Source organism: Chionomys nivalis, chromosome 11, assembly GCF_950005125.1.
Source record: "Chionomys nivalis chromosome 11, mChiNiv1.1, whole genome shotgun sequence".
Taxonomy (NCBI): Eukaryota; Metazoa; Chordata; class Mammalia; order Rodentia; family Cricetidae; genus Chionomys; species Chionomys nivalis.
Genome location: NC_080096.1, coordinates 22026710 through 22053913, shown reverse-complemented (window position 1 = coordinate 22053913; position 27204 = coordinate 22026710). Strand labels below are relative to the sequence as shown.

At 47.7% G+C, this 27204-nt stretch overlaps 2 protein-coding genes across 5 annotated transcripts in view; one reads left to right on the top strand and one right to left on the bottom strand.

The window, feature by feature from the left end:
• The first annotated feature begins 4579 nt into the window (after nt 1-4579).
• On the top strand, nt 4580-11126 carry Fabp3 (fatty acid binding protein 3). Its single transcript, XM_057783847.1, has 4 exons — nt 4580-4726; nt 7975-8147; nt 9727-9828; nt 10845-11126. The coding sequence occupies exons 1-4, from the start codon at nt 4654-4656 to the stop codon at nt 10896-10898; spliced, it is 402 nt and encodes a 133-aa protein (XP_057639830.1). The 5' UTR covers nt 4580-4653; the 3' UTR covers nt 10899-11126.
• Nucleotides 10971-27204, bottom strand: part of Zcchc17 (zinc finger CCHC-type containing 17) — a 50966-nt gene continuing 34732 nt past the window's right edge. For all 4 annotated transcript variants that reach the window (XM_057783845.1, XM_057783842.1, XM_057783843.1 and 1 more), the window contains 2 exons: nt 26179-26324; nt 10971-12649 (listed from right to left, as the gene is read on the bottom strand). In XM_057783845.1, the coding sequence (XP_057639828.1) occupies nt 12491-12649; nt 26179-26324 (305 nt within the window). In that variant the 3' untranslated portion in view covers nt 10971-12490. The remainder of the gene's footprint in view (nt 12650-26178; nt 26325-27204) is intronic.

The window sequence follows — 27204 nt, the reverse complement described above, 5'->3', positions numbered from 1 at the left end:
TTTTCTTATTCCTATGTAGATCCATGTGTGTCTCTCTTAGGGTTCTCTTTGTTGTCTAGGTTCTCTGGGGTTGTGGACTGTAGCAGTCAGTACTCTTAACTGTTGAACCATCTCTCCAGACTCAGACACTCCTTTTTTTTAAAATATTTATTTATTTATTATGTATACAATATTCTTTCTGTTTGTATGCCTGAAGGCCGGAAGAGGGCACCAGGCCTCATTACAGATGGTTGTGAGCCACCATGTGGTTGCTGGGAATTGAACTCAGGACCTTTGGAAGAGCAGGCAATGCTCTTAACCGCTGAGCCATCTCTCCAGCCCACTCAGACACTCTTATGACAGGATTTATTAATTAACTGGAGAAAGGAGAGAGGAGAGAGAGAGAGAGAGAGAGAGAGAGAGAGAGAGAGAGAGAGAGAGACCAAACCAACGAGTTTGGATTTTATTCTATGAGCCACCAAGAGACAGGCTGTTTCTCAGAAGACACGGTGTCCCTCTTCTCTGAGCTGCTGTCCCTGCACAGGGAAGGGCACTGTTCTTCCCAGGAAGCAGCTGACACAGCGGCAGTTTTCTCAGAAGCACACTGGTGTTGAGTACACCTGTGCCTTTGTCATCGCTTGTCCTCTCAGACCTAGAGCTCTTAAAGGAACAAGGAAACAGATTTCCTAGTGGCAGAAGGAACATTCTCTCCTACCTCCATGGCTGTGTTCCTCTATTCTCGTGTGTGTGTGTGTGTGTGTGTGTGTGTGTTCAGGAGGTTGTGGTTGCTATTCTCCTCTGAGCTTGGGTCCCTGCTGAGCTCAAGGAATAGTAGTAGAAGGACTATTTAAAGAGATGAGGAAACTCATCCTCAATTCTGAAGGCCACTATATGGCCTCAGTGACAAACGCTATATATCCATCCTTTCCTACTGACTCAGGGCCAGAAGTATCTTGAGGGTCCTGGAAGAGAGAAATAAAGGAAATTACTATTCATTGGATATTAATGTGTTGGGGTTTCTATTTATTTATCTTCATTCCCCACCTCCTCCAATGTAAGAATCAAGGTCAGAGTCTCATATATCTCATATATGCTAGGCAAATGTTCTGCCACTGAGTTATACTCTGAGGCCAATTTTTTTTTTTTTTTTTTTTTTTTTTTTTTTTTTTGGTTTTTCGAGACAGGGTTTCTCTGTGGTTTTGGAGCCTGTCCTGGAACTAGCTCTTGTAGACCAGGCTGGTCTCGAACTCACAGAGATCCGCCTGCCTCTGCCTCCCGAGTGCTGGGATTAAAGGCGTGTGCCACCACCGCCCGGCTACTCTGAGGCCATTAATTCTGCTTTTATTCCATGCTCTGAGAATCCAAAGGCCTTCCTTTATGGAGGGGCCAGGAGACTTGGCAGTCAAGGGGCTTGCCTCAGTGTCCAGGTAGCAAGGGGCAGGTCTGGGATGTGCCAAGTGCGTTTCTTTCTAAAATGAACACGGCCATTCACTAAGAGGGTCTGCAGGACAGTGGAGAAAGAGCTAAGATTCAGTGACTCCCATCAGGCAGAGACAGCGAGCCCTCTGTAACAACTTCTGTTGTATGGCTTAGGGATGGGCAGAAAAAGGCTCTCCATGTCTCTGGATTGATGGAGCCCGGGCTCAGCCTCTTTGGCCTCTACCTTGAGGGTCTCCCCCGTGCTAGTGAACACTCTTATGTAGAGGTATCCTTGACTGGGAAGGCCCAGGAAACAGCTGGAGACGTGGAGTGTGCTTCTTCCCCCTCCCCATGGATTCAGGGATCAGCCTGTGCCACAGCCCATTCCATTGGCTCATCTCTCCTCTTCTCCTTCTTCCCAGCCTGTGGTTGCTAGATTGACTCGCCAGCGAGCCCCCCATGATGCACCTGTCTTTTTGTCTCTACCAGTGGTTAGGGGATTACAGGCAAAAGCAACCAGGCCCAGTTCTGAAGTCCCCATGGTTGCACTATAAGCACCTTTACCCAATGAGCCATCTTATCTTCCTAAGCTTTCAGTGACATACATTTATTTATCTATTTAGAAATAGTGTTTCTCAGTGTAGCCTTAGCTGTCCAGGAACTCACTCTGTAGACAAGGCTGGGCTTGAACTCAGAGATCTGCTTGCCTCTGCCTCCCCAATGCTGGGATCAAAGGTACAGCGCCAACACCACCTGGCTATAGGTGGATCTCTGAGTTCAAAGCCAGCCTTGTCTATGGGGTGAGTTCCAGGATAGCCAGGGCTTTGCAGTAGAGCCTGTCTCAAAAAACCAAAAGAAAAAAAGAAGGAAAGGAAGAAAGAAGAAAAAAAGAAAGAAAGAAAGAAATCCAGAGCTGAGTGTGGTGGTGTGTGCTTTGATCACAGCACTCTGGGAGGCAGAGGAAAGTCAATCTCTGAGTTGGAAGTTACCCTGGTCCACACAGTGAGTTCCTAGACAGCCAGGGATATGTAGCCATCCTGTCTTAACAAACAGAAACAGTTTTAAATATATTCTTTCATGATCTCCAAATATCTCCATTTGAAAGTTAAAATTGACTCAGAGTGGCTGAAGTGAAGCGCTGGAGGTCACACCGCACAATTAGTACCCGCTGAGATCAGGTCCAGACACAGGGCTTCCTGCCAGCTGCTGTCAGCCAGCTCCAGTGGTCACAGCACAGCATCCCAGGGGCCTTGTAGGGTCTCTCGGGCTTCTTAGTCCTTGACAGAAGAGGTTCCTACCCTAAAGCCTGTGACCTTGAATCAGAAACCAACCCACGTCCTCTCTCCCTTGGAACCTGCTCTAGAGCTGAAGTCACCAGGGCTCCAGGCCCAGCCCTGAGGCCTGTCCCTTTAGCTTTGGCAAAATTGGGCCTCTCAGCCTTCTGGCAACTGGGATCTCCAAAGGAATCGAGACCTGGAGGTAGGGAGGGGTGAAAGGACTCTTCCTCATTGACCTCTTTCCCAGAACAGCCAGGGGGTGGGAGGAAGGGACTTCCAGGTGAACAGAGGCCCAAGGAGGCCTTGCCACATTGCAGGTGTGCCGGACAGGTGATGGTTTCTGAATGACTACCCTGGACCCCCTTCTAGAGGCTAAAGATCTGTGCATACCACCACCACCCCCACCCCCCCCACCCCCGTGTAGGGCCTCACACACTCAGAAACTCACTTAAGCCCCCTTCCTCTGAGTCCCCTGTTAGGGCAGGCCCCGCCTGCAGTCATTAACTGTGTGGTTCCCCCTGAGTGTACTGTTTGAGCCTGTACCTTCTCCCCTGTGGTCTTTTCCAAAGCAGGGCTGGCACAAACCAGGAACTTACTTTTTTGAGACAGGAGCCTGTCCTGTGTAGCTCAGGCTGGCCTCCTACTCAGGAACCTCTTGCCTCCAGGTGCCTAAAGGACGGTTGAATCAAGCCAGGCCAGCTGCACCTGGCTGTAATCTCAGGAAGGGACAAAGGTGGGGATCTTTAGTTCAAGGTCAACTGAGCTGCACTTGGGACGTTGATTTGGTAATTATTAAACAGTAACCTGCCGAACTGAGCAATGGGCTCCCCTGAGCTTTCTTTACTCACCTGTAAAAACAAAGGGAGGGGGTAGCACCAGCTAACAAGGGAAAAATTCAGTGTGACCATGTCCTGAAGCAGGCGACAATCACCACTAACATGGGTCTCATTTAATAAAGTGCTTTAAGGGCACAGGCAGAAATCAGAGGAAGGACCTACTGCGGCAGAGAGCTGCAGCTTTCTGGCAGTTAAGGTGGCTGCAGCCAGAAGACCGGCCTGGATAGACAGGATTTCTGAAGGAGGTAAGCGCAGAACGACCCCAGCGCAAGCTCAGAGGTCAGAAAAGCCTGGAGCGCTTGCAGGGTGGGGAGCAGGACTGCCTGGGAGAGAGGCACCAGACGGAGACATTCCGCAGGGAGGGGCAAGCACGTGTGGGCTAACACGAGGGAAGCAAAGTCATGTTCTCCCAATGCAGGTGAGGCGCTGTGCAGCTCAGCTACCCAGTGTCCAGGGCGACTCCTCTCCACTCGGCGGGGAGCACGCGGGCTCGGGGGCCAGTAGACCATGCTTGCTGTCTGGGCTCCAATTCGCTTCTACTTATGGTGACCGCGTCATCACCCTCCGAGTCTCCTGGCCTTCTACAGGAAGGTGACCCAGGGCTGGTGAAATAGGTCAGCAGGTAAAGTCATTTGTTGCCAAGCCTGATGACCTCAGTTCGATACCCGGGACCCGCACGGTGGAAGGCGAAAAATGACTCCCGCGAGCTACAATGTACCCCTCAATACGCGCGCCTACACACGCACGCACACAATAAATGTAAAATAACGAATTAAAAAAAAAGTGGCTCAGGCGGCGTTTCTCAAGCTTAAGAGCGAGTCTCCTTTCGGTGTGGCTGTGGGTCGTGGATGCTCTTCTTGGGTTGCGGGGAGCGACCCGCAGCCGGGGAGGGGACGGGTTAGGTGGCACCGGCAGAATCGCGGATGGCGCCGACATAGGTGCCCGGCGGTTTGCGGCGGGGGGGGGGGGGCGTGGGGGGTGGGAGAGCACCAGCTCCTAGCGGGAGTGCAAGCCTAGGCTTCCTATTTCGGGAGAAAGGGGTGTGGGCCACGCTCATCATGTGATGCGAGGGCTATTTAAAGAGGCCCTCCGGCCGGGAGCCGTGGTTCTGGGTGCCTGCACGTCTCCTCCCTCATTACACCATGGCGGACGCCTTTGTCGGCACCTGGAAGCTAGTGGACAGCAAGAATTTTGATGACTTCATGAAGTCACTCGGTGAGTGAACTGCGCGCGCAGGATCCCGGGTGCGGAGGGCCATCAAGCCGGTCTTAAAGCTGAGTTCCAGCTGGAGTGCCCCGTGTGCCTCCTGCACTCTCCCTGCCAATCCAGGCTGAGAACACCCGCGCGCGAGGGTGGCGTGGACTGGAGCATCCCGGCTTCCTGGGAGGGGGCTGTCATGGTCCGACTCACCTGGGGAGTGAGGTATCTTGGGAGAAGGAGCCTAAGGGGAAGCAGCTGTGGCTGCAGAGGTCCGGGCTGGGAGGCGCTTTCTAGGATGCAAGGTGTGTGATCCGGAGGTGAGAGAGGAGTTGAGTGAAAGAGCAGCAGGCCCGGGAGGCTGGCAGCAGGAGGAAGCAAACAGGAGCATGGGTGGTCTAGAAATTGAATCCGGAAGGAGACTAGAGCAGGTGTGATTGTATTGTAGGAGGAAATATCTAGGAGTCCCGAGGAAGACCAAGGAAAACCAGTGAGTTTGATCTGGGAAGATGTGAAAACAGACCTGGGCAGTCCCTTCCCCTCCATGTTGGGGTAGTGAAGGTGCCCTGGTTCTCACCAGTGTGTTCACGTGCGGTGTGTGCAACCCACTCCCCGATCAGTGACGGACACGCTGCTGGTAGGCTAGGGCAAGACCACTGCCACACACGGGCTTGCCCACAGCCCTGGTCTCCACCTGTGCAGTGCCAAGGATAGGGTGAAGAAAGCTGTTGTCTGGGATACAGAGGGTGCCAGAAGTAAGGTCAAGAGCTGTGAAGGGGGAGTGTGGTTTGGGGATAGGGAAGAATAAAGCTTTGGAGAACCTCACTGGTAAGATCTGTGAAAATAGAGCCCCACTCCTTAGTTAGGAAAACAGCCCAGGGAGAGCAAGTTCCTCATCTGATGGGAATGCCCAGGACTTCTTTTTGTCATGACTGAAGACTCAACTTAGAGCCTTGTGCATTCCAGGCAGGCATTCTACCACAGAATCACACCCCCCTCCATTCCCTTTTTACTTTGTGAGGCAGGGTCTCACTAACTTACCCAGGCTGGCCTGGAAATTGTAACCAGCTAGCTCAACCTTCCAAGTAGTTGAAAAACCAGAACCACCTAGAGTTCTTCGCACTGCCACAGAGGCTTGCCAGTGGGAGACGATGACCTCTCCCCCGGACTGGCCCTACCCCTTCCTTTCTTGCCTTGGCCTTAGGTAAAGCCCCTTCCTGTGAAGTCCTTGGCTATATCATTTAGTCTTCTAGGCTGTGCCATGGCTGAGCTAGATTCTATTCCTTCTTCCGAGGGAAGAGGGCTGGATTATGACATGTTGAGGGGTGTGTGGGGGTTCCTCTCACCTATTTCCGGATCTTTTCTGAAATGGTCCCCCAAAGCATTTTGTCATTTTGGTTCTGGTGGTGGAACCCAAGGCCTTGCACACGCTAAGCAGACACCATGACTGCTGAACCTCCGCCCCAGCCCGAGTTCCCATCAGCACCTACCCTGAGAGCCCTGCATCCTCTAGTATGGAAGCTGGGCTTCGTTTTTGTTTTAAGACAGGGTCTCACTGTGTAGCCCTGGCTGTCCTCTTGCCTCTGCCTCCCCAACATGGGGGCGACAGGCAGGTACCCACACCCAGCGAGTCGGCTGGTCTTGATAGGGTAGGAGTAGTAGATTGCCCGGGTTTAATTCTGCCTCCCCAAGCCAAACTGCTAGGTCTGAAACAGCTGTGGCCTCCTTTCCAGCCTTGGTGTGCCTCAGTGCTTGCTGTCTTCAGGCTGTTGTGCTCGGGGTGTTGACAGAAACCAGGGTCTCCAGCAAGCTGAGCACTTGATCGTCCCAAGGGGCACCCTCAGAGCAAAGCAAGCTTCTTCTGTTACTCCACTTAGCCTGACCATATAGAAGGGCAGAAGCCCAGAGAAGAGCAGACTCACCCCAACTCTCAACCAATAACTGATTTCATTACACCCGACACCTGTGGGTGGGTCCTGGGAAAATAACTGGTTCCCTGCTGAGGCCCAGTTCACTCAGACACCAGCAGGCAAAGCCCTAGCCTACAGAAACAGGTTCTTAGAACAGAGCAGGCCAGCCTAGTATAAGTGACTACAGGTACACAAGGTCGCTCTAGCACAGTTTGGGAATCTAGGCCACTAAACACTGAGATTGTTTGTTGTAGGTGGTGGCGGTTTGTTTTTGCCTTTTTCAAACAGTGTTTCACTACAGCTCACGTTCTGGAGCTATGAAGCTCAAGCTGGCCTTGAATTCTTGGCATTTCTCCTGTTTCAGCCTCCTGAGTGAGATTATAGGCAGGAGTCACCATGCTCAGCTTGTTTGACTTTGGATAAGACAGCACACTCTCTAGGCCTCATTTTTAAATTGTGAATAGTAAAACCTATGCTTAGGGCTGTTTCAGGCATTACTTGGCTGTCCATGGAGAGCTTCCAGCAAATACACATGGCCAGGTGGATATTTGGAGGCCCCATACCATATCCCTATATTGGGCTGCCTCTGGCCTCACTCCCTGAGCACAGCCTGTGCTTGGGCCAGGAGACAGGGAGTCAACAATGGAAGATTCTAAGGAAGCTGCAACCCAAGCAGGGTGAAGGCTTGACCTACCTGGTCTGTGTACTTCACCTGCTTCTGGACACCTGGGAATTGCCCAGGTCTCAGATCCAATGCTGATGTCAGGAGTCTCCCCAGGACTTCACCTCAATCCTTAAGTCTGTAGGACTCCCTTGTACTTTCGACCCGAAGGCTTTGAGCTGTAGTGTGCTACACACAGAGGGTCGAACACTGAGGCCCCCGAGCTTCAGGGTGAAAAACAGCAGACAGTCCTTATCCAGGGGACTCTAGCCTTATCCAGGGCTATTGACTATTTCTTCTTCCTTCAGTCTGTGGTCTGAGTGTTCAGGAGGCCAGAGGCAGCAGCTGTTCTGCTCTGGAGGTGACACAGGGCTTAGCAGCTTCAATCTGATTTGTGACCCTGGGCTTAAACTCCATCACAGTGTTTACATCTACAAACCCTTGCAGGGACAGGATTGAGGGGCCAAACAGGCAGTTCATACCCCTTGAGACCTCACTCTGATTTCCACTGTTGTATCAACATTCCTCGTGTTTAACATGAGTCCAACAGCTGCAAAGCTAAGGAAGATGGAAGGAAAAAAAATGGCCACACAAAGACACTGGCCACTATGGTCCTCCTTCCCCAAGATGCCTCCGAGCTTGTACAACCACCTCTCCACCCCAGCTAATTCTCGGCCATCTGCCCCTGTCCTTAGGTGTGGGCTTTGCCACCAGACAGGTGGCTAACATGACCAAGCCTACCACAATCATCGAGAAGAATGGGGACACTTTGGTCATAAAGACACACAGCACCTTCAAGAACACAGAGATCAGCTTCCAGCTAGGAGTGGAGTTCGATGAGGTGACGGCAGATGACAGGAAGGTCAAGGTGGGTCAGAGAAAGGGATGGAGGGTGGTACTGAGACACTGTAGGGGAAGAGACTGGCCCTCTCTTAACTCCTTGGCTTTGTATCCCAAGGGGCAGACTGTCAGAGATTTAGACCAACAAGGTTCATAAAGCCTGTTCGGTGTTGGGTGCCCCAGGGGCTAAGTACAAGCTCTGGCCTAGTTTCTCCTCGCCTTCCTGGGAGGGATATATCAGCTGCCACTCGAGTGGGCAGCAGAGCCAAGATGTTCTCCTGACCTTGTGTCTCCAGCCCCAGCTGGGTGACCTTGTGCACCAAGGTATGCAGTAGCTCTGAGGACTTCAGCAGCCATGGCTGTGACCTGAAGTGCTTCAGGAATGATGCCCAGAAGTCAGTGCCCTGGACCGAGGTCATCCAGGCTCTGTCAGCAAAGGAGGCAACTGGGAACAAAAGCCTGAGTTCTACTTACAGGTTCCATCTTCTGCAGCCCCAGGCTAGGCCACTGCCCTTGACACCAGCTGACAGCCAGGGCTATGCTCCAGGAAGGGCACTCACCAACATGAATGTTGTGGGTGCCTGTAGTCTCCAAGTATTGATTTCAGGGTATGGGAAGGAGCACCTCCCTCCAGCGTTGCTCAGTTGCCTCATGGTGGTTATCCTGGCAGCTTGCTCTAAACTTCCCAGCAGTGGCTCAGACACAGAACCTAGGGTTGTTGACATCTGTATCTACAGATTGTCCCTATACCAGTATCCCCTGCATCATAACCTAAGTTGATCTCTTTAGCTCTTTCTCCCACACGGCTGCCTCCAGAGAGAACAGGATAGGTACTGGTCTTGCTGATGCAGACGAGCTGAAGCCCAGCCCAGGACCACACAGCAGGCTAGCAGTGGCACAGGGGATGGTGCCTGAGATGACAAAGTGTTTTGGATGAAGGAGGCTTAACTACATCCTTGAACTTGACACCTTTTTTGTGGGACCAGACCCCACATGAAATACAACAGTGGCCTGCTGGGATGTTTGGGCCAAAACCGAACTGCTGAGATGATAAAAGTCAAAGGGGAATGCAGATATTCCAGAAGGTGGAATATAGAAGGAGCAAGAGATGAGCGATCAAATACAACCATCGCCTTTCTAGACGTGTACCCCACAAACCCTGCTGAGTTCCCAAATTCCTAGAGAAGAGAGAGACCTGGGGAAGCTGCCAGACAGAAACCAGCTGATAGAAGCTGACGGCACTGGGGACCAGACAGGCACTGGAGCCGGCGTTGAAGAACACTCCAAGGACACCTGGTCCTGGGACCTTGCAATTGCTGCTCTTTGCCAGTTGAGGGGGTCACGTGATACAAACTAAAGGAAGTCTAATTTTCCAAAACGTCCCAAGGATCTTTTAGACACGGTTATGCACAAGACTCGAAAGATCATCCGGATTCCTCTTTGGGTAGTGTCAGAGAAATGGATGGGCTTGACGGGACCTGGGACTGGGTTCTACCTAGCTACACCTCAACTTGAGGTCCTCTTAGTCAGCACTGGCTAGGTTCCTGGTCTGTCTTGCCCTTCGGTTCTGGCCCTGGTCACAGCTTAGGCTCTACCTCTTCCCACAGTCAACCGTGACACTGGATGGAGGCAAACTTGTCCATGTGCAGAAGTGGGATGGGCAGGAGTCTACGCTTGTACGGGAGCTATGTGACGGCAAACTCATCCTGGTAAGATGGGCAGTGGTGGGTCCTCCCCTGGGGGCCAGAGGAACTAGTACAAGAGAGGCAGGGGCGGAAATTACACACAAGCCTTGGTTCAAGTATCAGCCTAAAGGCTGCCCCACTCTGGACAGACACATTGCCTTAGTAACATCAACCGTGAGGGCTGCTGGGAAGACAGTGTATTCACAGCCAAAAGCACCATCCAAGTGGGAAGAATGCATCAGGTGCTCATGAACGCCTCCTCCTGCTTGCTCTTTCCCAGGAGGAGGAAGAAAGCAGGGTCAGTTGGCCCCAGGCTCTCTAGGAGCAGCGGCCACCCCATCCTCTCCTGGGTGGCCGGTGGACATCTGCAGCAGCAAGGTCTGCTGTGTCTGGCTTCCTGCAAATACTGATGGCCTAGATAGGGGAGACACCAGGACTGCAGATTTGCTCTGGGACAGGTCTGAGCTTCACCAGGAGACTGCAGCTTTGTAGATGGCACCTGCACCAGAAGCATGGAGTGTGATGTCAGCACCACAGACCCATCTGGCTCAGTGGAACCTGCTAACTGTATCTCAGACACATGAGACTGGGGTTCCAGTGAGTTAGGAGTGCCGTGCCTAGCTTTGGTAGGGAGGTAACAACAGGACCATAGGCACTGGGCAGTTAGACTAAGGTGACCGCAGCTTGGCTCTTCTGTACCACAATCATGGGTAGTTAGGGGAGGGAGGAAAGGTTGGTAGATTAGCAGTTTTCTCAAGGCTCTGGATCTTCTTATTCATGTGTTTGTCTACTATGTGCCAGGCACCACCTTAGTAGGCAGATGCTAAACACAAAAGACCAATTCACCTCTTCTTTCAAGGGCCCATTTCCCCCAAAATCTTTAAAATGGGAATTATAACACCTATATTAAAAGATTTGTATCAGAAAAAAAAAATGTCAAGTTCCCGGCACATAGTAGGTATTCAAGTGCTGTTTAGGATGAAGAGGGTGAGGCGCACCCTCTCTTGCTCTGCCCCATCTGACCCTGTTTTTCCTTCCAGACACTCACCCATGGCAATGTAGTGAGTACCCGAACTTACGAGAAGGAGGCATGAGGCCGCTACGCTGTCACAGACTGTTCCTCTGCCAGCTGGCTACCCCTCGACTAAGCACCAGGTTGCCTCATTTTTTTTCCTCTGGTGTTTTGTATAAATACACATTGGTTGGGATTTTTCTGGAGATCAGGGCACCAGCCTGGATTCCAGTTCCCATTGTGTATGTGGTTTATTTTTTAAAACTGTACCCAAAGGGTGCTCCGAGGTCAATAAAGCAGAGCCAAGGCCACCCAGTTGCTTTTGCCTTTGGTCTTCCTTTCCTTTGTGCCCTAGGCTGAAATGAGAGCCTGTAAGCCACCAGCAGCACTGGTAAGGAGCCAAGGTGGACAGTCTCCTGCCACCGGTGAGGGCACAGCAGCCCTGTACAATCCTTTATCCTGGCTCGCCATGGTCAGATAGCTGTCTCTGAGTGACCACTTCACACCCACTCTGCACAGAACACACCTGGACTGACTCTACCATGTGCTGTGGTCACCCTCTTCTTCTTGTCTGAGTACAGACTCAGGACAAGGTCCGGGGATCACTGTAGTGGGAGGAGACTGCTAAGTTCCCATTCATGCCCCAGCGAGCTCCCAAGGTTACAGTCTTCCTGGTTTTCTAATCAGCCCAGGGCATGAGGTCTTCACTATGGAAGAGGGGACTCAAGAGTAATGTCAAGAAAGCTGTGATTTGCTGGGTGGTGATGGTGCACACCTTTAATCCCAGAACTTAGAATGCAGACAGGCCTCTGTGAGTTCAAGGCCAGTCTGGTCTACAGAACGAGTTCTAGGACAGGCTCCAAAGCTACAGCGAAATCCTGTCTCGAAAAACAAAAACAAAAAAGAAGCTGTGACTTTGTGACTTCTAGTGGCCTTGGTTTGTGCCTCAGCTTGGCTTCTTTCCAGGGTCTCGGATGACATATTAAGTGTATTCTGTGAACTAGTGTGCTAAGTCTGTAGGTAATTCTGGAAGGATTATAGGAATAAGGCCTTCTGGAAAGTTTAAAACCCAACACATTTCCATTTATGCCAGGAATTTAAGCAGAGACCTGAAATGGAAGAGTCGCTCGCACAGTGATGGACAGAAAGCAGAGCAATGACCTCGGCTTCAGAGCACTGGTTTAGCAGTCACTGCACACAGCCTTCACTTTGAGCACAGGCCCAAGCTGAGGGAGTGGAGACGGGGAACAACACTTCTCCCTCCTGCTGCCAACAGAGGCTGCAGAGTCCACCCACAATTGGTCCCAAATAGCAGGCAGGCGGGTGCTGCTCACCCACAACAGCCAGGCTCGCCTCCACAGTAGCACCTGTGGCTCTAGCTTGGACTCCTGCAAAGAAACCAGCTCTGGTAGTGGCAGCCAGGGACGGTACTAGAACCTTCTGCTGAATGAGAAAATTGTGTACAAGAATGCAATGGCTGCAGGGGTCACTTGCAAAGGGATCAGAAGCAATAAGGAAAAAACATTTGGGAGCTTCCCTCTGGCTCATCAAGCTGCTTGCTGCATGAGAAGCCATCTGAGACCACAGGGACAAAGTCAGTGGGACGGGAGGCCAGACTCTCACTGCTGAGTCTTTCCAGGAGCAGGGCTGCTGGAGCCACGGCCCAGTCCACCCTCATTCCTTATGCTTCTTGTGCTTCTTCTTCTTCTTCTTTTTCTTTGTAGCCTTGCTGTCTTTAGACGCATGCCTTGCCTTCTTGCCCATATCACTCTCAGAGTCAGAGCTGTCACAGTCAGATGACTTCCTGTCTCTGTGTTTCTTTTTCTTCTTTTCCTAAAAGGAAAATGTAAAGTTTCAATATGTGTGTATATCTCCTTTAATAACAAAACCACAGCAGGTGACCAATAAGTGAGATGCACCACACTCTGTACCAATCCCAAGAACTTTGGAGGTAGGAACAGGAAGATCAGGAGTTCAAGGTCAGGCAGGACTGCACAGAGAAACCCTGTCTCAAAAAACCAAAACAAAACAAAAAGAAACCTAGGCAAAGAGGCACGTGCCTATAATAATCCCAGTGCTACAGGGGCAGATTGGGGAGGGTGTACACAGCGAGCTCCAGAAACGGGCAGTGCATGTTGTTACTAGTTTTTTTCTCTAAGGCTTGCACGCAGTTCTTCGTTAAGAAGATGTAAGATGTGAGCTACTTACTACTTTGTGTCACACAGATTATGTTTTCAAAGGGACAATTTCAAGGGTCTCACGTACTCTCACACATCACTGTCAGAACAGCCACTCAGATTTGCCTAAGGAAATAGAATTATGATGATTCAAATAGTTTTAAATAACTCAGCACCAATAATTCTGCATACACTAATCATTTAAAATAGTTTAAACAAGAAATTGACCCAAATATTTCATACTGTTTTAGTAATGTGAGAGACAGTGTTATGGAAAGAACTCATGTGACTCCTGGTGGAACGGGCATGTCTAATTTTTCTTACATAATTAGCAAACTATTATTAAGAAATGCCCTATCCCGTTTCTGTCCAAAAGAGGAAAAAGTCATCCCTACTTCCCTGAAGTGGTACTGGGGATTAAACCCAGCATGCTGTGACTGTGATTTACCCCCAGAGCCAACAAAATGTTAGGTTTAAAATTCTGGTTTAGAACTTTAATCTTGAATTCCTGATACCCATGTAGTATTTTATTTGGGAAGATAAAACTTATCTTCCCATTCTGTCCCCCACATCTCTCTATTTTTTTCTTAACAGATATCAATGATTTTACTTAGGAGAGTGTCGTGATGTATGGGAACTTGGCTGTTCTTATACTGTCTTCTGCTGACTTTGACAAATTGTACAGTAGATTGGATCATTGAATTTTTTGTCTTTGAAATGTATATTTTGTCCTTATAGATTCTATTTTTTCAGGCATGACTTCATGGTTGGCTTTTAAAGGTAGGAACTAATGAAAATTTAAGGAAAGCAGTCTTATCTACTGATCTAAGTGTAATTAGTTGAATATTTGGGTTTGTGCTTATTTTTAAGTCATGTTTGTTTGAATGTGGAAAGTTATGCATTATAGATAAAGAAGTAGCAAATACAGATGAAATAAAAGCAAATGAGAGAAAATAAACTGAAAAGAAAGAAAAATGCAAGTGACAGTAAAGCATTTGTGATGGCTCCCACCTGGAACAGCACTGGAGGCTGAGGCAAGAGGAATACCTGAGGCTTGAGACCACCGGGGTTACACAGCGGGACCAGGCTTTGTTCTTCAAAGAGAAACAAAAGAGTATATGAAAGTGATGGGCCATACTCTCATGACCTTACCTACAGACAAAAATTTACATTTACATTTTGAAGACAATAAAGAGGCCTCGAATGGAGGAGTGTGCTGCTTAAGTCTTACAGCAGGTTGGAGACAGGGCCTGAAGGAAGAGCCACCATCACCAAAATTCCAAGAATCCAGAAATGAGACCATGCCTACCAAGGGTCTAATTGAAATCTGTACAATGTGCTGAAATCTGGTATTAATAAAATGTCAAAACAGCATACATGGTTAAAATAAAATACAAAAGAATGTTGATTGTTTGAGGTGAAAGTTAAAAGAAAGCCTGCTAAATCATTAGGCAAATTGGGAAATCATTTTAAATAAACAGATGACATCATTACACAGCAAAAAAAAAAAAAAATCCAAATGAGAACTAGGATCCTCAACATTTGCAGATTTCATTTTATTTAAACTGTGTTGAAAGTATGATGATGTGTACAAAATAGACATGCTACTGATGGAGGAAGGTCATTGGTTAAAAATAAAGAAACTGCTTGGCCCTCATAGGTTAGAACATAGGTGGGTGGAGTAAACAGAACAGAATGCTGGGAGGAAGAGGAAGTGAGCTCAGATGCAGGGCAGCTCCTCTGAGAGACAGCCGCCATGCTCTCCTCTCCAGAGCAGATGCGATGAAGCTCTGACCCAGGATGAACGTAGGCTAGAATCTTCCCGGTAAGCGCACCTTGGGGTGCTACACACATGAACAGAAATGGGTCAAGCAGTTTTTAAATGAATAGAGTTTGTGTGTTGTTATTTTGGGGCATAAGCTAGCCAGGCTACCAGGAGCTGGGGCGGCAGGAACACAGCCCGCAGCTCCCACTACATGCTACCATGTTTACACACACTTGTGCATATTTAGTACCCAGAAGACTCCTGAATCTGGAGTTGGTTGCAGGCGATTGTGAGACAGACACCCAGTGGTATGGAACTGAACTCCAGCAGCACAAGAGTTGGGTTTGATTTTTTTCGGGGTTTTTTGTTGTTGTTGTTTTTAATATCTTATTTATTTATTATGTGTACAATATTCTGTCTGTGTGTCTGCCTGCAGGCCAGAAGAGGGCATCAGATCACATTTCAGATGGTTGTGAGCCACCATGTGGTTGCTGGGAATTGAACTCAGGACCTTTGGAAGAGCAGGCAATGCTCTTAACCACTGAACCATCTCTCCAGCCCCCTGTTGTTCTTTTTTGAGACAGGGTTTCTCTGTGTAGCTGTGGAGCCTGTCCTGGAACTTGCTCTGTAGAACAGGCTGACCTCGAACTCAAGAGATTCGTCTGCCTCTGCCTCCCAAGACCTGAGATTAAAGGCGTGTGCCACCACTGCTTGGCTTTTAGTGAGTTCTTAGCTAGACTGGTCTACAGAATGAGTTAGTTCCAGGAAAGACCTCATCTCAAAATGAATAAATAAAAATGATAGATAAATAAGTTTAGGTCAATCTTTCCAACAGTCAACAGGAAAAGCAAGTATTTCGGGTGGGGAGTTTGGAGCAGGATCTCAAGCAGCCCAGGCCCATCCTTCTATTCCTGACTCTCCTGCCTCAGTCTCCAGGGCACTAGAAATGCAGTAGTGTACTACTATGTCAGCTTTTGGATTCTTTGGAAGAAATAGGTACACCAGGCTTTTCTTTCTTTCTTTCCTTTCTTTTTTTCAAGACAGGGTTTCTCTGTAGCTTTGGTGCCTGTCCCGGAACTAGCTCTTGTAGACCAGGCTGGCCTCGAACTCCCAGAGATCCGCCTGCCTCTGCCTCCCAAGTGCTGGGATTAAAGGCGTGTGCCACCGCCGCCTGGCTCAGGCTTTTCTTTCTGCCATTTTTATATTATTTATATGAGTGTTCACGTGCACTCCATAACTTTCAAGAGTCAGTTCTCTTTCCCCTGGGGATCCAACAGAGTCAGGCACCAGGCTTGGCAACTAGCTGCTGTTATCCACTAAGCAATACCACTGGTCTCTCTACTATCATTTTAATTAAAACAAACAAACAAAAACCTCATAGGGAAGCCTACTCTACAGGGCATGGCATGGGAGGTCCAGAACCCTAGAGGGGTTAGGCACAGTCACAGAGGATGGGGGAACAGTCCTGAGCTCCTGGAGGCTGCCAGAATATAGAGTGGAGACTGTTCCCTTACGGCGGCCCCACGGATGTGCTGGCAATGGAAACAGATGGCCTCCCTTACCCCAAAGGGTAATAACCGTTCCTGAGCTACATGTGAAGGAGCTTCAGGAGGGAGCATGGTCAGAGGAGAAAAGACGATTTTCTCACTCACACAATTCAAGACTCTGCAAATGGAACTTTTTCTTTTTTCACAGGGGGAGGTCCTAAAGTTAGACATCTCTACACACAACCATGTCACCAGAGCTAGCAGCACAAATCCAGAGTTGGTTCCTAGGCTTCTGAGGGGCAACCTGGGCAGCACTTCAGCACTGTGTAAGTTTAAGTATCTACACTGTTTCACCAAAATTTCCCAAAGGAGACACAGGAAGAGGGAGGGAACCCAGAAAAATGAGGCTCCTGCTCCTGCAGGCTTTCTGGTCAGCATCCTGCAAGCCTGTCGGCCTGGGTGATGCCTTGTGGTGGAAAGAACAGCAAGTCAGGTATCACGCAGACTTAGCCCCGAGTTCTGCTTCCTACTCTGCAGCCTTGGAGTATCTCACCTCACTGAAGTCTAGCTGCTGCAAATGGAAATCAGGTAAGAATAGCACCCATCACATGACTGTGAATATTTAATGAGACAGTATCCATGGTGTGGAGAAGTTGGAAGCACTAGTCCCAGATTATAGTGGCAGGGTTGCCATCTGCCTGTAGATGGAAAGATGTATCTCCTGAGGGCACAGCCCCTCTTCCACGAACATAACAGGAGGCCCACAGTATGGTGGTCAGAACAGCAATCTTAGAATAAGACAGTTGAATTCTAGCTCCGCCACTTGAGTTGCCCTGTAGCTGGGACGAAGGACTTGTTTAAACTATACTTACTCCAGAAGATGCTATGAAGGTAAGTGCTAAGCCTGACACATCACAGCGCCCAGCAACACCTAACAGCTCCCCTTCCACCCAGCGCTAGTGATTGAGCCCACAACTCTGCACACCAGGCAAGCGCTCTACCATGAACTTACGTCACCACCAACTACAAGTGCTGTTTCTTATTTCAGTAACTCCCAGGGTCGTCTCAGTATCAGCAAATAAGTACAACAAATAAGTTAAAGTTCTCTTCAGTGAATACTGCAGAGAGTAGAGGAAATGCTTTTTAGACCCACATTCCCAGACTCTAACAACCACAGCCAGGAGCTGAAAGGTGTCAAGTCCATGGCTTAGTTTAAGTCTAGCACTTCCTGGATGCTGTGGGCTTGAGAGCCCGGTGAGGTATGTCCCATAGGCAGGCCACAGTCCTGGGAAGTAAATGAGTTGACAGTCTGGCTTAGCCTGGGGAGGGGAGGATAAGCATAATACTGCTTTCATATCCCTATACTATAATACTCTGCCAGCTTTTTTAGTTTAGCCTTTATATTTTCAGACAGCCTCACTAATTTCCCTGGTTGGCCTGAGACTCATGATGTAGATCAGGCTAGCCTCTTAGTTCTGCTTCCCCAGTGCTGTGGTTATTGGCACACTCTCTAACGGCCAATTCTTGAATTTCACTTATCTCATCAATCAGTCAAGATGGGCACTCCTCACCCAACACCACATGCCTCATTTCTAATTTTCTTTTGGGCAACTTCAGACATGAAGAGTATCAACACACAGATAATTTCCACATGTCTTTCTTTTACTTTAGCTTCTCCCTGAAGTGTATCAAACACCTATTCCACAGTCCCTTCAGGTATGAAACAGGCACCTCAATTCCTAGGCCCAGCCCCTCTCTCAAACTTAACCTCGTCCAGCTCTCATTCCCTTCTTCACAGGCAGCAATTCAAATTAACCCCACACATACTCCAAGGACAGGGTTTCTCCGTGTAGCCCTGGCTGTCCTGAAACTTGCTCTGTAGACCAGGCTGGCCCTGAACTCACAGAGATCCACCTGCCTCTGCCTCCCGAGTGCTGGGATTAAAGGTGTATGCCACGCTGCTAGCTCAGACTAAAACCTTGATTCCTTTCTAGTGTTTCACCTCAGATCTTTCAGCTACAGTCTGAAACTCATGATGCCATCTTTATCAGTCCCTTCCTACCTTACATCTAATCTCTCAACAGATTCTGTCAGCTCTATCTTCAGAACACCCCATCAGCCCCTTCAGAACACCCCCCCCCCGTCAGCTCCTTTCTCGTGATCTCTACAGCTGTACCAGCCCCACTGGCCTCTCATCTGGGTTGGTGGTGTCTGTCAACCTGCCTGCTTTTAGCTTCACTTTCTGACCAGCTAGTTTCCATATAGCAGCCAGAACAATCTTCTAAAAAAGGCAGAGGCAAGTGGATCTCTGTGAGTTCGAGGCCAGGCTGGTCTACAGAGACACATGGTAAGACCCCGTCTCAAAAGAGTCAGTGCATGTCATTGCTCTGCTGAAAAGCTCTAGCTAAGCAGAGGCTGAAGTCCTCACACCAGGGCCCTCCGAGGTCTCTACACCTCCGCTCCTTTCACTCACTCCTATTCTACCCACACTGGCCGCCTCACTATTTTCCCTGGTCCAGAAGTGTGTCAGGCTCATTCCCAGCACCCAGCTACTGCACCGCAGAAGTCCTCTCTCTACTTATCTAAGTCATTTGCTTCCTCACTTCAGATAAACGAACTATCCCCCTGCCTCAGCTCCTCATGTGCTGGGATAACAAGGGTACACCATTGCACACGGCTTCAATGACAGTTCATAAGAGTGGCCTACCCAAACAGCACCCTATCTAAATGCCAAGACAGGCTGGGGTGTAGCTCAGTGGCAGAGCGCTTGCTCACCAGGCACAAGGTGCTGGGTTTAACCCGAATGCCACAAAACAAACAACTCCAGAACTATTTCCTCCAGGGCATTTGCACTACTTGATGTTACTGTCACGCAGCATTTGTTCATTGTCTAGCACCTCCACTAGATCACAAAGCATTTTCTTCATTTTGTACCCCGGCGACTAGAAGAGAGACACAGATAACAGAAGCTCTATTAGTGCATAAAGCTGAAGTACAGTGTGTGTGGAGAGAATAGTGGAAGATGATATTATATCACAGAAATGGAAAGAATGTCTGGGTGCAGACGCCCCACTTGTAATCTCAGTATCTGATAGACGGAGACAGGAAGACCAGGCATTTAAGATCACCCTCAACTACACAGTGAGTTGGAGGCCAGACAAAAGGACACACATATGGGGGGGGGGGGTGCTCAGCAGATAAAGCACTTGCTGTACAAACCTGGTGACCTGAGTTCAATCCCCAGAACCCCCAGAAAAGTGGAAAGAGAGAACTGGCTCCATGAAGTTGTCCTCTGACCTGTAAACACATATTGTGGCATGTGCAGGCCAGCTCTCATACATCATGCATACACTGAAATAACACATTTTTGAAAAAGTATTTGAAGTACCAATGGTATCTGAGCAGACCACACTGGGCAGCTCTGTGCTGGTAGACCTGGTAGTCTATTCTACATGGGCACCAGAGGTTCCCTACATAGTAGGATAGCATGGCCAATGATGCCCCTATTTTTCATTCTTCTGTAAATGGTATAGGTGACAGCAATTGCATTTCTGGAGTTAAATATAGCAACATTTTACTATAATTAGTAGGCAGCCTGGTCCCTAAGGTATGTGTTTCCTCATAATCTGGTACTAATTTAGAAAGATCCACAATGATCTATAAGTCAAAGAGGATGGCAATCTCAGACTGCAGGTTGACAGGACATTATCCAAAGAAGGGGCTGGCAAGATGGTTCAGTAGGTATAAAATACTCCAAATCCTACGGTGGAAAGACATCCCAAAAGATGTCTTCTGACACACACACTTTCACTCATTCACACACCATGGTACGTGTGCACCCTCACTTACACACACAAAATAAAAATGATGAACTAAATTAGAATTAAAAAAAAAAGATTATCTATGGGTTTGTCAGAGGCCGTGGAAATATACAGCACATAGCAACTGAATTCAGATGGCGGCCCACCAGAGGAGTGACTCGAATGGAGGTCAATCCTGTCCAGACAAAGCCTGCAGGACCATAGACTCTGGAGATTGTTGCAGCTTGGTGTCTCCCAATACCTGCATTGTAGTGTGCGACTTCATGTGATGTGTGTATGTTATCTCATGATTATATCTCAGTCTTATGGGCACATATATCTGTACGTGGTCACCATGACTTTCATTTAGCTATAATTCTGATATACAGGAAATATACTAGGACATGCTTCCTAACTAGATCTATTTTCCCACAATGACCCTTAAAAGCTCGCTTGTTCTTTTTGTTTAGATTAACTGCACACAATTAGCTCACTTTCACCTCAGAGCAAGTTCAAACTAGACTAAAGGCTTTCTGCAAATAGATCATAAGTTTAAAACTGTACAGCGATGTCCAAGGTCAAAGTTGCAGATGTCCAACCAAGGTTGCAATACAAAGCACCCTAATAAGGGCATGCAAATTCTTCTCTTGCCAGTCTGCTGACAATAGACCTCTGTCTCAAAGTTTGTCACTGGGCACTGTAACCCACCCCCCGTCCCTGTCTGGTCATGGTCTTACTCCTGCCACTTTGGAACCTTGGGTTGTCATGGCAATGGCTCAGCTCCTTAATTGTTTACCCTACGCATGGACTTTTGACCAATGAGAGCTAATTCTTATATATATATATATATATATATATATATATATATATATATATATATTTATCACTTCAAGGCTCCTGTAAAAAGAAGAGTCTTTAGGCTAGGAGGGAAGAAGCTAGGAGTAATTAATAGTAGGGAATTAGAATAGAAGAAAAAACAATAAAGAGACTGATTCAGAAAAGCAGAGTGAGAGAGGGTGAGTTCATTCACCCTCAGATACCCTAAGAAGAAAGTCCCTTTCACTTGCTGTAGCGTCCAACCTGAACCCTAAAGAGGGTCTTGGGGCTGGACCCCAAAGGCTCTCCTTATGGGTTCATCATAAAAACCAATTCCTATTTTACCATTTTATAACCATTTCTTTTTTTTTTTTTAATTATTTATTATGTATACAATATTCTGTCTACATGTATGCCTGCAGGCCAGAAGAGGGCACTAGACCTCATTACAGATGGTTCTGAGCCACCATGTGGTTGCTGGGAATTGAACTCAGGACCTTTGGAAGAGCAGGCAATAGCTCTTAACCGCTGAGCCATCTCTCCAGCCCTTTATAACCATTTCTATTTATGACTTTGCTTCCTCTTGTTCTAATTACAGCTAGCAAATGAGTCACAGCTTTCAGACACTGCCATGTTCGGTCCTGAATACACTGCGAAACAGACACACGATGGCTGTGTGGGTAAGGACAAGAGTGCGAGGCATGTGTGCTCAGTGAAAGGGGTAGGAGAAAGTTAATATTCCCCGCCAGCAGCAGCAAAGGCAAAATCCATCTCTCTCCACACTGAGGGGAGGAACCAAGGAGAAATATGGGGTCTAGCTACCCTAACTCAGAGGAGGCCTGTTATATGCCAGATATTTATTGTGACGCACGGCATCTTCACTCCCTGCCTCTTCCTCCTTCCTTGACTTTGCCGGGAATCTTCTGAGCTTAATATTAAATATGCTCTCCTACCAGAACACAGAAGCCAGACACTGAAGCAGACTTGAGAAGAAACAGGTAAGGTTCAACAGCTTCAGGTTTTGACTCTTGCTGCAGTCCTGAGTGGGCTTGACTACACTTCACTCCTGTCGTTTGAGAGCCAGTGACCTCCTTGGGATTAGCTTCTCTCCTCTATCACCATACATGCCTTGTTCTTAAGCAATTAGCTGATTGAGTGCTGTGACCTGTACTTCATGTAGGATGCCTACCACAGTCATTCCTGTTTGGATGGCTGAATGCACGCCCTTCAGATCAATCTATTCCGTTCTTTATGTGGCCCCGAACTATGAGGACTAGAGCAGTGTCTAAGTCCACAGACACGAACTCTCAACGTCCGTTTCTTACTGGAATCCAGGCTATGAAGGGGCTGTGATGGTAGCACTCAGAAGGTGAGAGAGAAGGATGGTAGATTCAAGGCCAGTCTGGGATACCCAGTCTCCAGGAGGAATAGACAAAGGAAAGAGAAAAAGAGATTTAGGGGGCATAAGAACAGCTAGGAGGACTCCTGGAACGTGGAGACCTGAACCTGATTTATGTTATGTATAGAAATAAATCAACAGGCAATATTAAAATTAAAGGCCTCCGGTTACAAAACAAAACCAGGGCTGGCTCCGTGGGTAAAGTGCTTGCTTCCAGCTCTGATGGCCTAAGTTTGATACCTGAGCTTCAAATGATAGGAGAGAACAGACTTCTGCAAGTTGTCTTCAGATCTCCACAAAGGCAAGGCATGTATTGACATTCCTCCCCAACAAAATAAATAAATAATTCACTTTATATGATTTTTTAAAGAAACTAGATAAGCTGTATCTTTAATCTGAGCACTTAGGAGACAGAGGCAGATAGATGTCTTTGAGGCCAACCAGGGCTACACAGTGAAACCCTGTCTCAAAAAACAAAAAAACGGGCTGGAGTGGTGGTTCAGTGGTTAAGAGCAGTGGCTTTTCTTCCAGAGACTTGGGTTCAATTCCCAGCACCCAAATGGCAGCTCACACCTGTCTGTGACTCCAGTTCCAGGGGATCTGATACCCTTATACATACATATATACATACATACAGGCAAAACATCAATGTACATAAAATAAAAACAAATTATATTAAAAAAAAAAAACAAAAGAACCAAAATAAACCAAACAAATATGCATGCAGGCAAATACTCATAAGCATAAAAATAAGTAAGTCTTTAAAGCACACAGACACCAACCAACAAACAAACTGGCTAAAGATGACCTTAGTATCTTGTTATATCAAGTGACTAACACTCTCCTGGACACATGTGAGGCAGAAGCAATATAAATTTTAAGATGCTTTAAAAACGCCCTCTCCAGGCACAACTACAATGTTGACAACACTCTGGAGGCCAACAGCAGGATCACCAACAGTAGGCTCACCAGTCCATGGCTAGCCTGGGACACAAGCAGACACAAGGAGGAGCAGGAGGAAGGAGCAGTAGTAGGCGTTAGTAATAGTAGAGAGCTTTTGGCAGGACCCAGGAACTAAGAACGTGAGACAGAGAATGAAATAAAGGCATATGGCTTCTCTCCTAGGAGGATGTTATTGCTGTTAAGACAAGTTATATAAACAGAAGGGCAGAAACAAGGGTGTGTGTGTTGTCAGAGAGAGCTCATAAAAGAGATGAAGGAGAAGTGGCGGAGAGATGGCTCATTGGTCAAGAGTACTGGCAACTCAGGGCTGAGTGGCGCACACCTTTAATCCCAGCACTCGGGAGGCAGAGGCAGGCAGATCTCTGTGAGTTCGAGGCCAGCCTGGTCTATAAGAGCTAGTTCCAGGTCAGGCTCCAGCTATAGAGAAACTCTGTCTCAAAAAAACAGAAAACAAAAACAACAGGAAAAAAAAAAAAAAGAGTACTGGCCACTCTAACAGAGGACCCAGGTTCGCCGGGCGGTGGTGGCGCACGCCTTTAATCCCAGCACTCGGGAGGCAGAGGCAGGTGGATCTCTGGGAGTTCGAGACCAGCCTAGTCTACAAGAGCTAGCTCCAGGACAGGCTCCAAAGCTACAGAGAAACCCTGTCTCGAAAAACCAAAACCAAAAACAAACAAACAAACAAACAAACAAACAAACAAAAAAAAACAGAGGACCCAGGTTCAATTCCCAGCATCTACTACACAGCAGTTTATAACCATCTGTGTACTACAGCTCCAGGGCATCCAGTTCCTTCTCTGGCCTCTGCTGGCAGCAGGCACACACACGGTGAACAGACATACATGCAGGAAAAACACCCATAGACAATAAAGTCAAACACCACCCCCCCAAACCCAGAGAGATAAGAGATTACGGTAGTGTGTTTAAGAGAACTGGAGTTAGGTGCTGTGGTGAAGGAGCACTCCAGGGGTGGAGGTGGGGATCAGTTCAAGGTCGCCTGAACTACTGAAGTCTGAGCTCAGTCTGAGCTATGAGACCATGTCTCCAAAAACAGTCAGTACCAATTAGGAACTGACTTGTCATCACTTTCTATTTTGAGGAGCTGGGCATCACCCCATAGGGAACACTGCCAAAGATCACAACAATCCCACTCTGTAGCTGAAAGAACAGTGGTTAGTTTAAACTTACACAGCCTGTCACAAGTTCCCAAGGACCTCAAACAGGTCTGGAAGACTCAAGCCGAGGTCTAAAGAACTAGGGAGGTCCCAGGTCAGGGAGATGGAGAGACTATACAAATCAGTGACTTTCATGCTACTTGGCTAATTCTTCTAACCCTTTTCCTTATCTGCAAAATGAGAATAATCCTTCTCTGTGATGATGCCACTGAGGGAAAGATTACACCAGAGCCTTTCACCCCTGAAGCTGGCAATGACTGACACAAAATGACCACTCAATGCATTTTCTTTTGTTTGCTTGTTTTCTTTTTTCCTGTTGAGACAGGGTCTCTCTCTTTGTAGCTCTTCTGTCCTGGAACTCTCTATGTACACCAAGCTGGCTTTCAACTCACAGGGATCCACCAGGCTTTTCTCCCCTCTAAGACAGAGTCACAGACTGCAGCTCCCAAATGCCTGGAACTCACTGTGCATCCTTCAGTGCCCCTGAACTTGTGGCAATCCACCTTCCACACCAAGATTACAGGTGGTTCCCTTAACTCAGTAATCTTTTTTTAGGATTTAATTTTATTGTTTTTTAAAAATATGTGGATTTTTTTGTTGTTGTTGTTTGGTTTTTGTTTTTTCTAGAGAGGGTTTCTCTGTATAACAGTCCTGGCTATCTTGGAACTCACTCTGTAGACCAGGCTGCCTTGAACTCACTGAGACCGACCTGCCTCTGCTTCCCAACTGCTAGGATTAAAAGCATGCACCACCACCGCCCTGCTAAAATTATGTTTAAATGTATGCCTATCTATGAGTACAGACAGACCACAGAGGTCAGAGGTGTTAGACGTCACTGGAGCCAGAGTTACAGGTCACATCTGGCATGGGTGCTGGAAACTGAACTTAGATCCTCTGTAAGAGCAACGCAAGCTCTTATCATATGAGTCAGCTCTCCATAGCCTCCCCTCTTTTGCTAAAATTTATTTCTTTTTATTTTATGTGTACAGGTGTTTTGCTTACATGTATGCATGGCCCTTGGAGGCCAGAAGAGGTGTTAGATTCCCCTGGAACTGGAAGCAGGTAGTTGTGAGCCATCATTCGGTAGGGACAACTGAACCCAGGTCCTATGCAGGAGTAGCCAGTGTTCTTACCTACTGAGCCATCTTCCCAGTCTCAACTCAGTAAACTTAACCCAGGAACACATATCCAAAGAAGTAAGGAGGTATAGCCAGGGTTGAAGTGTGAAGTGTCCAACAATATTTAAATAAACTAATAATTAGAGCTAAGCACACCTGGGAGGAGGATCAAGAGTTCAAGGCCATCCTGTACTATTTAGCAAGTTTGAGGCCAGTCTGGGCTGTAAGTTGTCTCAAAACTAACTAACTAAGTCAAGTAATATTCATAGCCATTGAGTAAAATATTCTGTGGGATTTTTTTTCAAGACAGGGTTTCTCTGTGTAGCCCTAGCTGTCTTGGAACTTACCCAGAGATCCACCCACTATGTGGCTTTTAACATCAAGTGTTTTAAGAACACTTAAGGATACTTAAAAATAAGAAAAGTGAGAAGAGTAGGGAATAAACTACACCTACAATGATCATAATCTTATATGTATATACATCTCTTTGTATTGTTAGCTAGGAAAAAGGTTAGAATATACCAAAACTACCAATACAACTCTCTCTGCAAAGATTATGAGAGCTTGCTTTTTTCATTTTTCACTGTTTCTAAACTGCTTACACAAGCCTTTGTATTTTAATACCTTCAAAACCGTGATAAATAAAAGCAAGCCAGCTTTACCTTCTTTCTTTTCCTGGAAGAATTCTTTGTGGGATCAGGCTTCTCAATTCCTTCTTCCTTTGCCTCTTCTTTTTCCTCTTCCTCCTCGGGGATCAGAGAATACTTGGTTCCACCTGGCTGCATGAAGCAGTCTTTTGCGAAGTGGCCTGTGGAAGAGAATCAAAGGCTAGAGAGGGAAGAGCCGCCCACTCCTCAGGTGGATGCTTCCCAGGGACTCCTGGCAGGGGCAACTGCTTCAAAGATATTCCTGAGTTTATCTGGAGTGACGTTTCTGCCACCTCAAGGTGGCAATGCTCACTCAACCTGAGCCATGCAAGCAGCTGGTATTAGAGCTGCAGGAGACACTGGTGCTGCTTCGGAAATGGCAGAAGATACGAGCAAGAAGGCTTATGCCACCCTCCCTTAGCAATGGGGCTTATTAATTTTTAAAGATCTATTTTGGAACTTACTCCTGACAATGAAAGGTTGCTCCAGAAAGCAGAATACTTAACAGAGGGAACTGAATTACAGGCCAAGCCCTAAAGGAAGATAGCTGGCAGGAAGTGGGCACTCGATCCAAGCCAACACACACAGAGACAGACACAGTTGCCCAGGGTGACAGAGAACTCAGACTGTCAGGTCTGGCAAGGGCCTTAGAGATCGTGAAATCCAACACATCAGATACGAAGGCCTAGAACTAAGTAGTTCAGGGTCACACAGCAGCAAAGCAAACAGTTAGCTCAGGCTGGCTGTTTTTCCCTCTGGTGTTGCTTTTGATGCACTGAAGCTAAACACCTTCATCCTGAAGGTCAAACTCTACTTCTTGTCCTTCTTCTCTGCTCTGTGCAGCATCAGATAAGTAAGGGGGTCACACTGAGCCTGTGGTGGATTGAGGATCTCTTTGCTGTTTTTGAAGATAAGTTATTTTTTGTTTTGTTTTGGGTTTGTTTTTTTTATAATTATGCATATATGTGTGAATCTGTGTGTGTGTGTGTGTGCGCGTGCACGTGTGTGGGTGTGTACACATGAGTGCAGATTCCCAAGGAG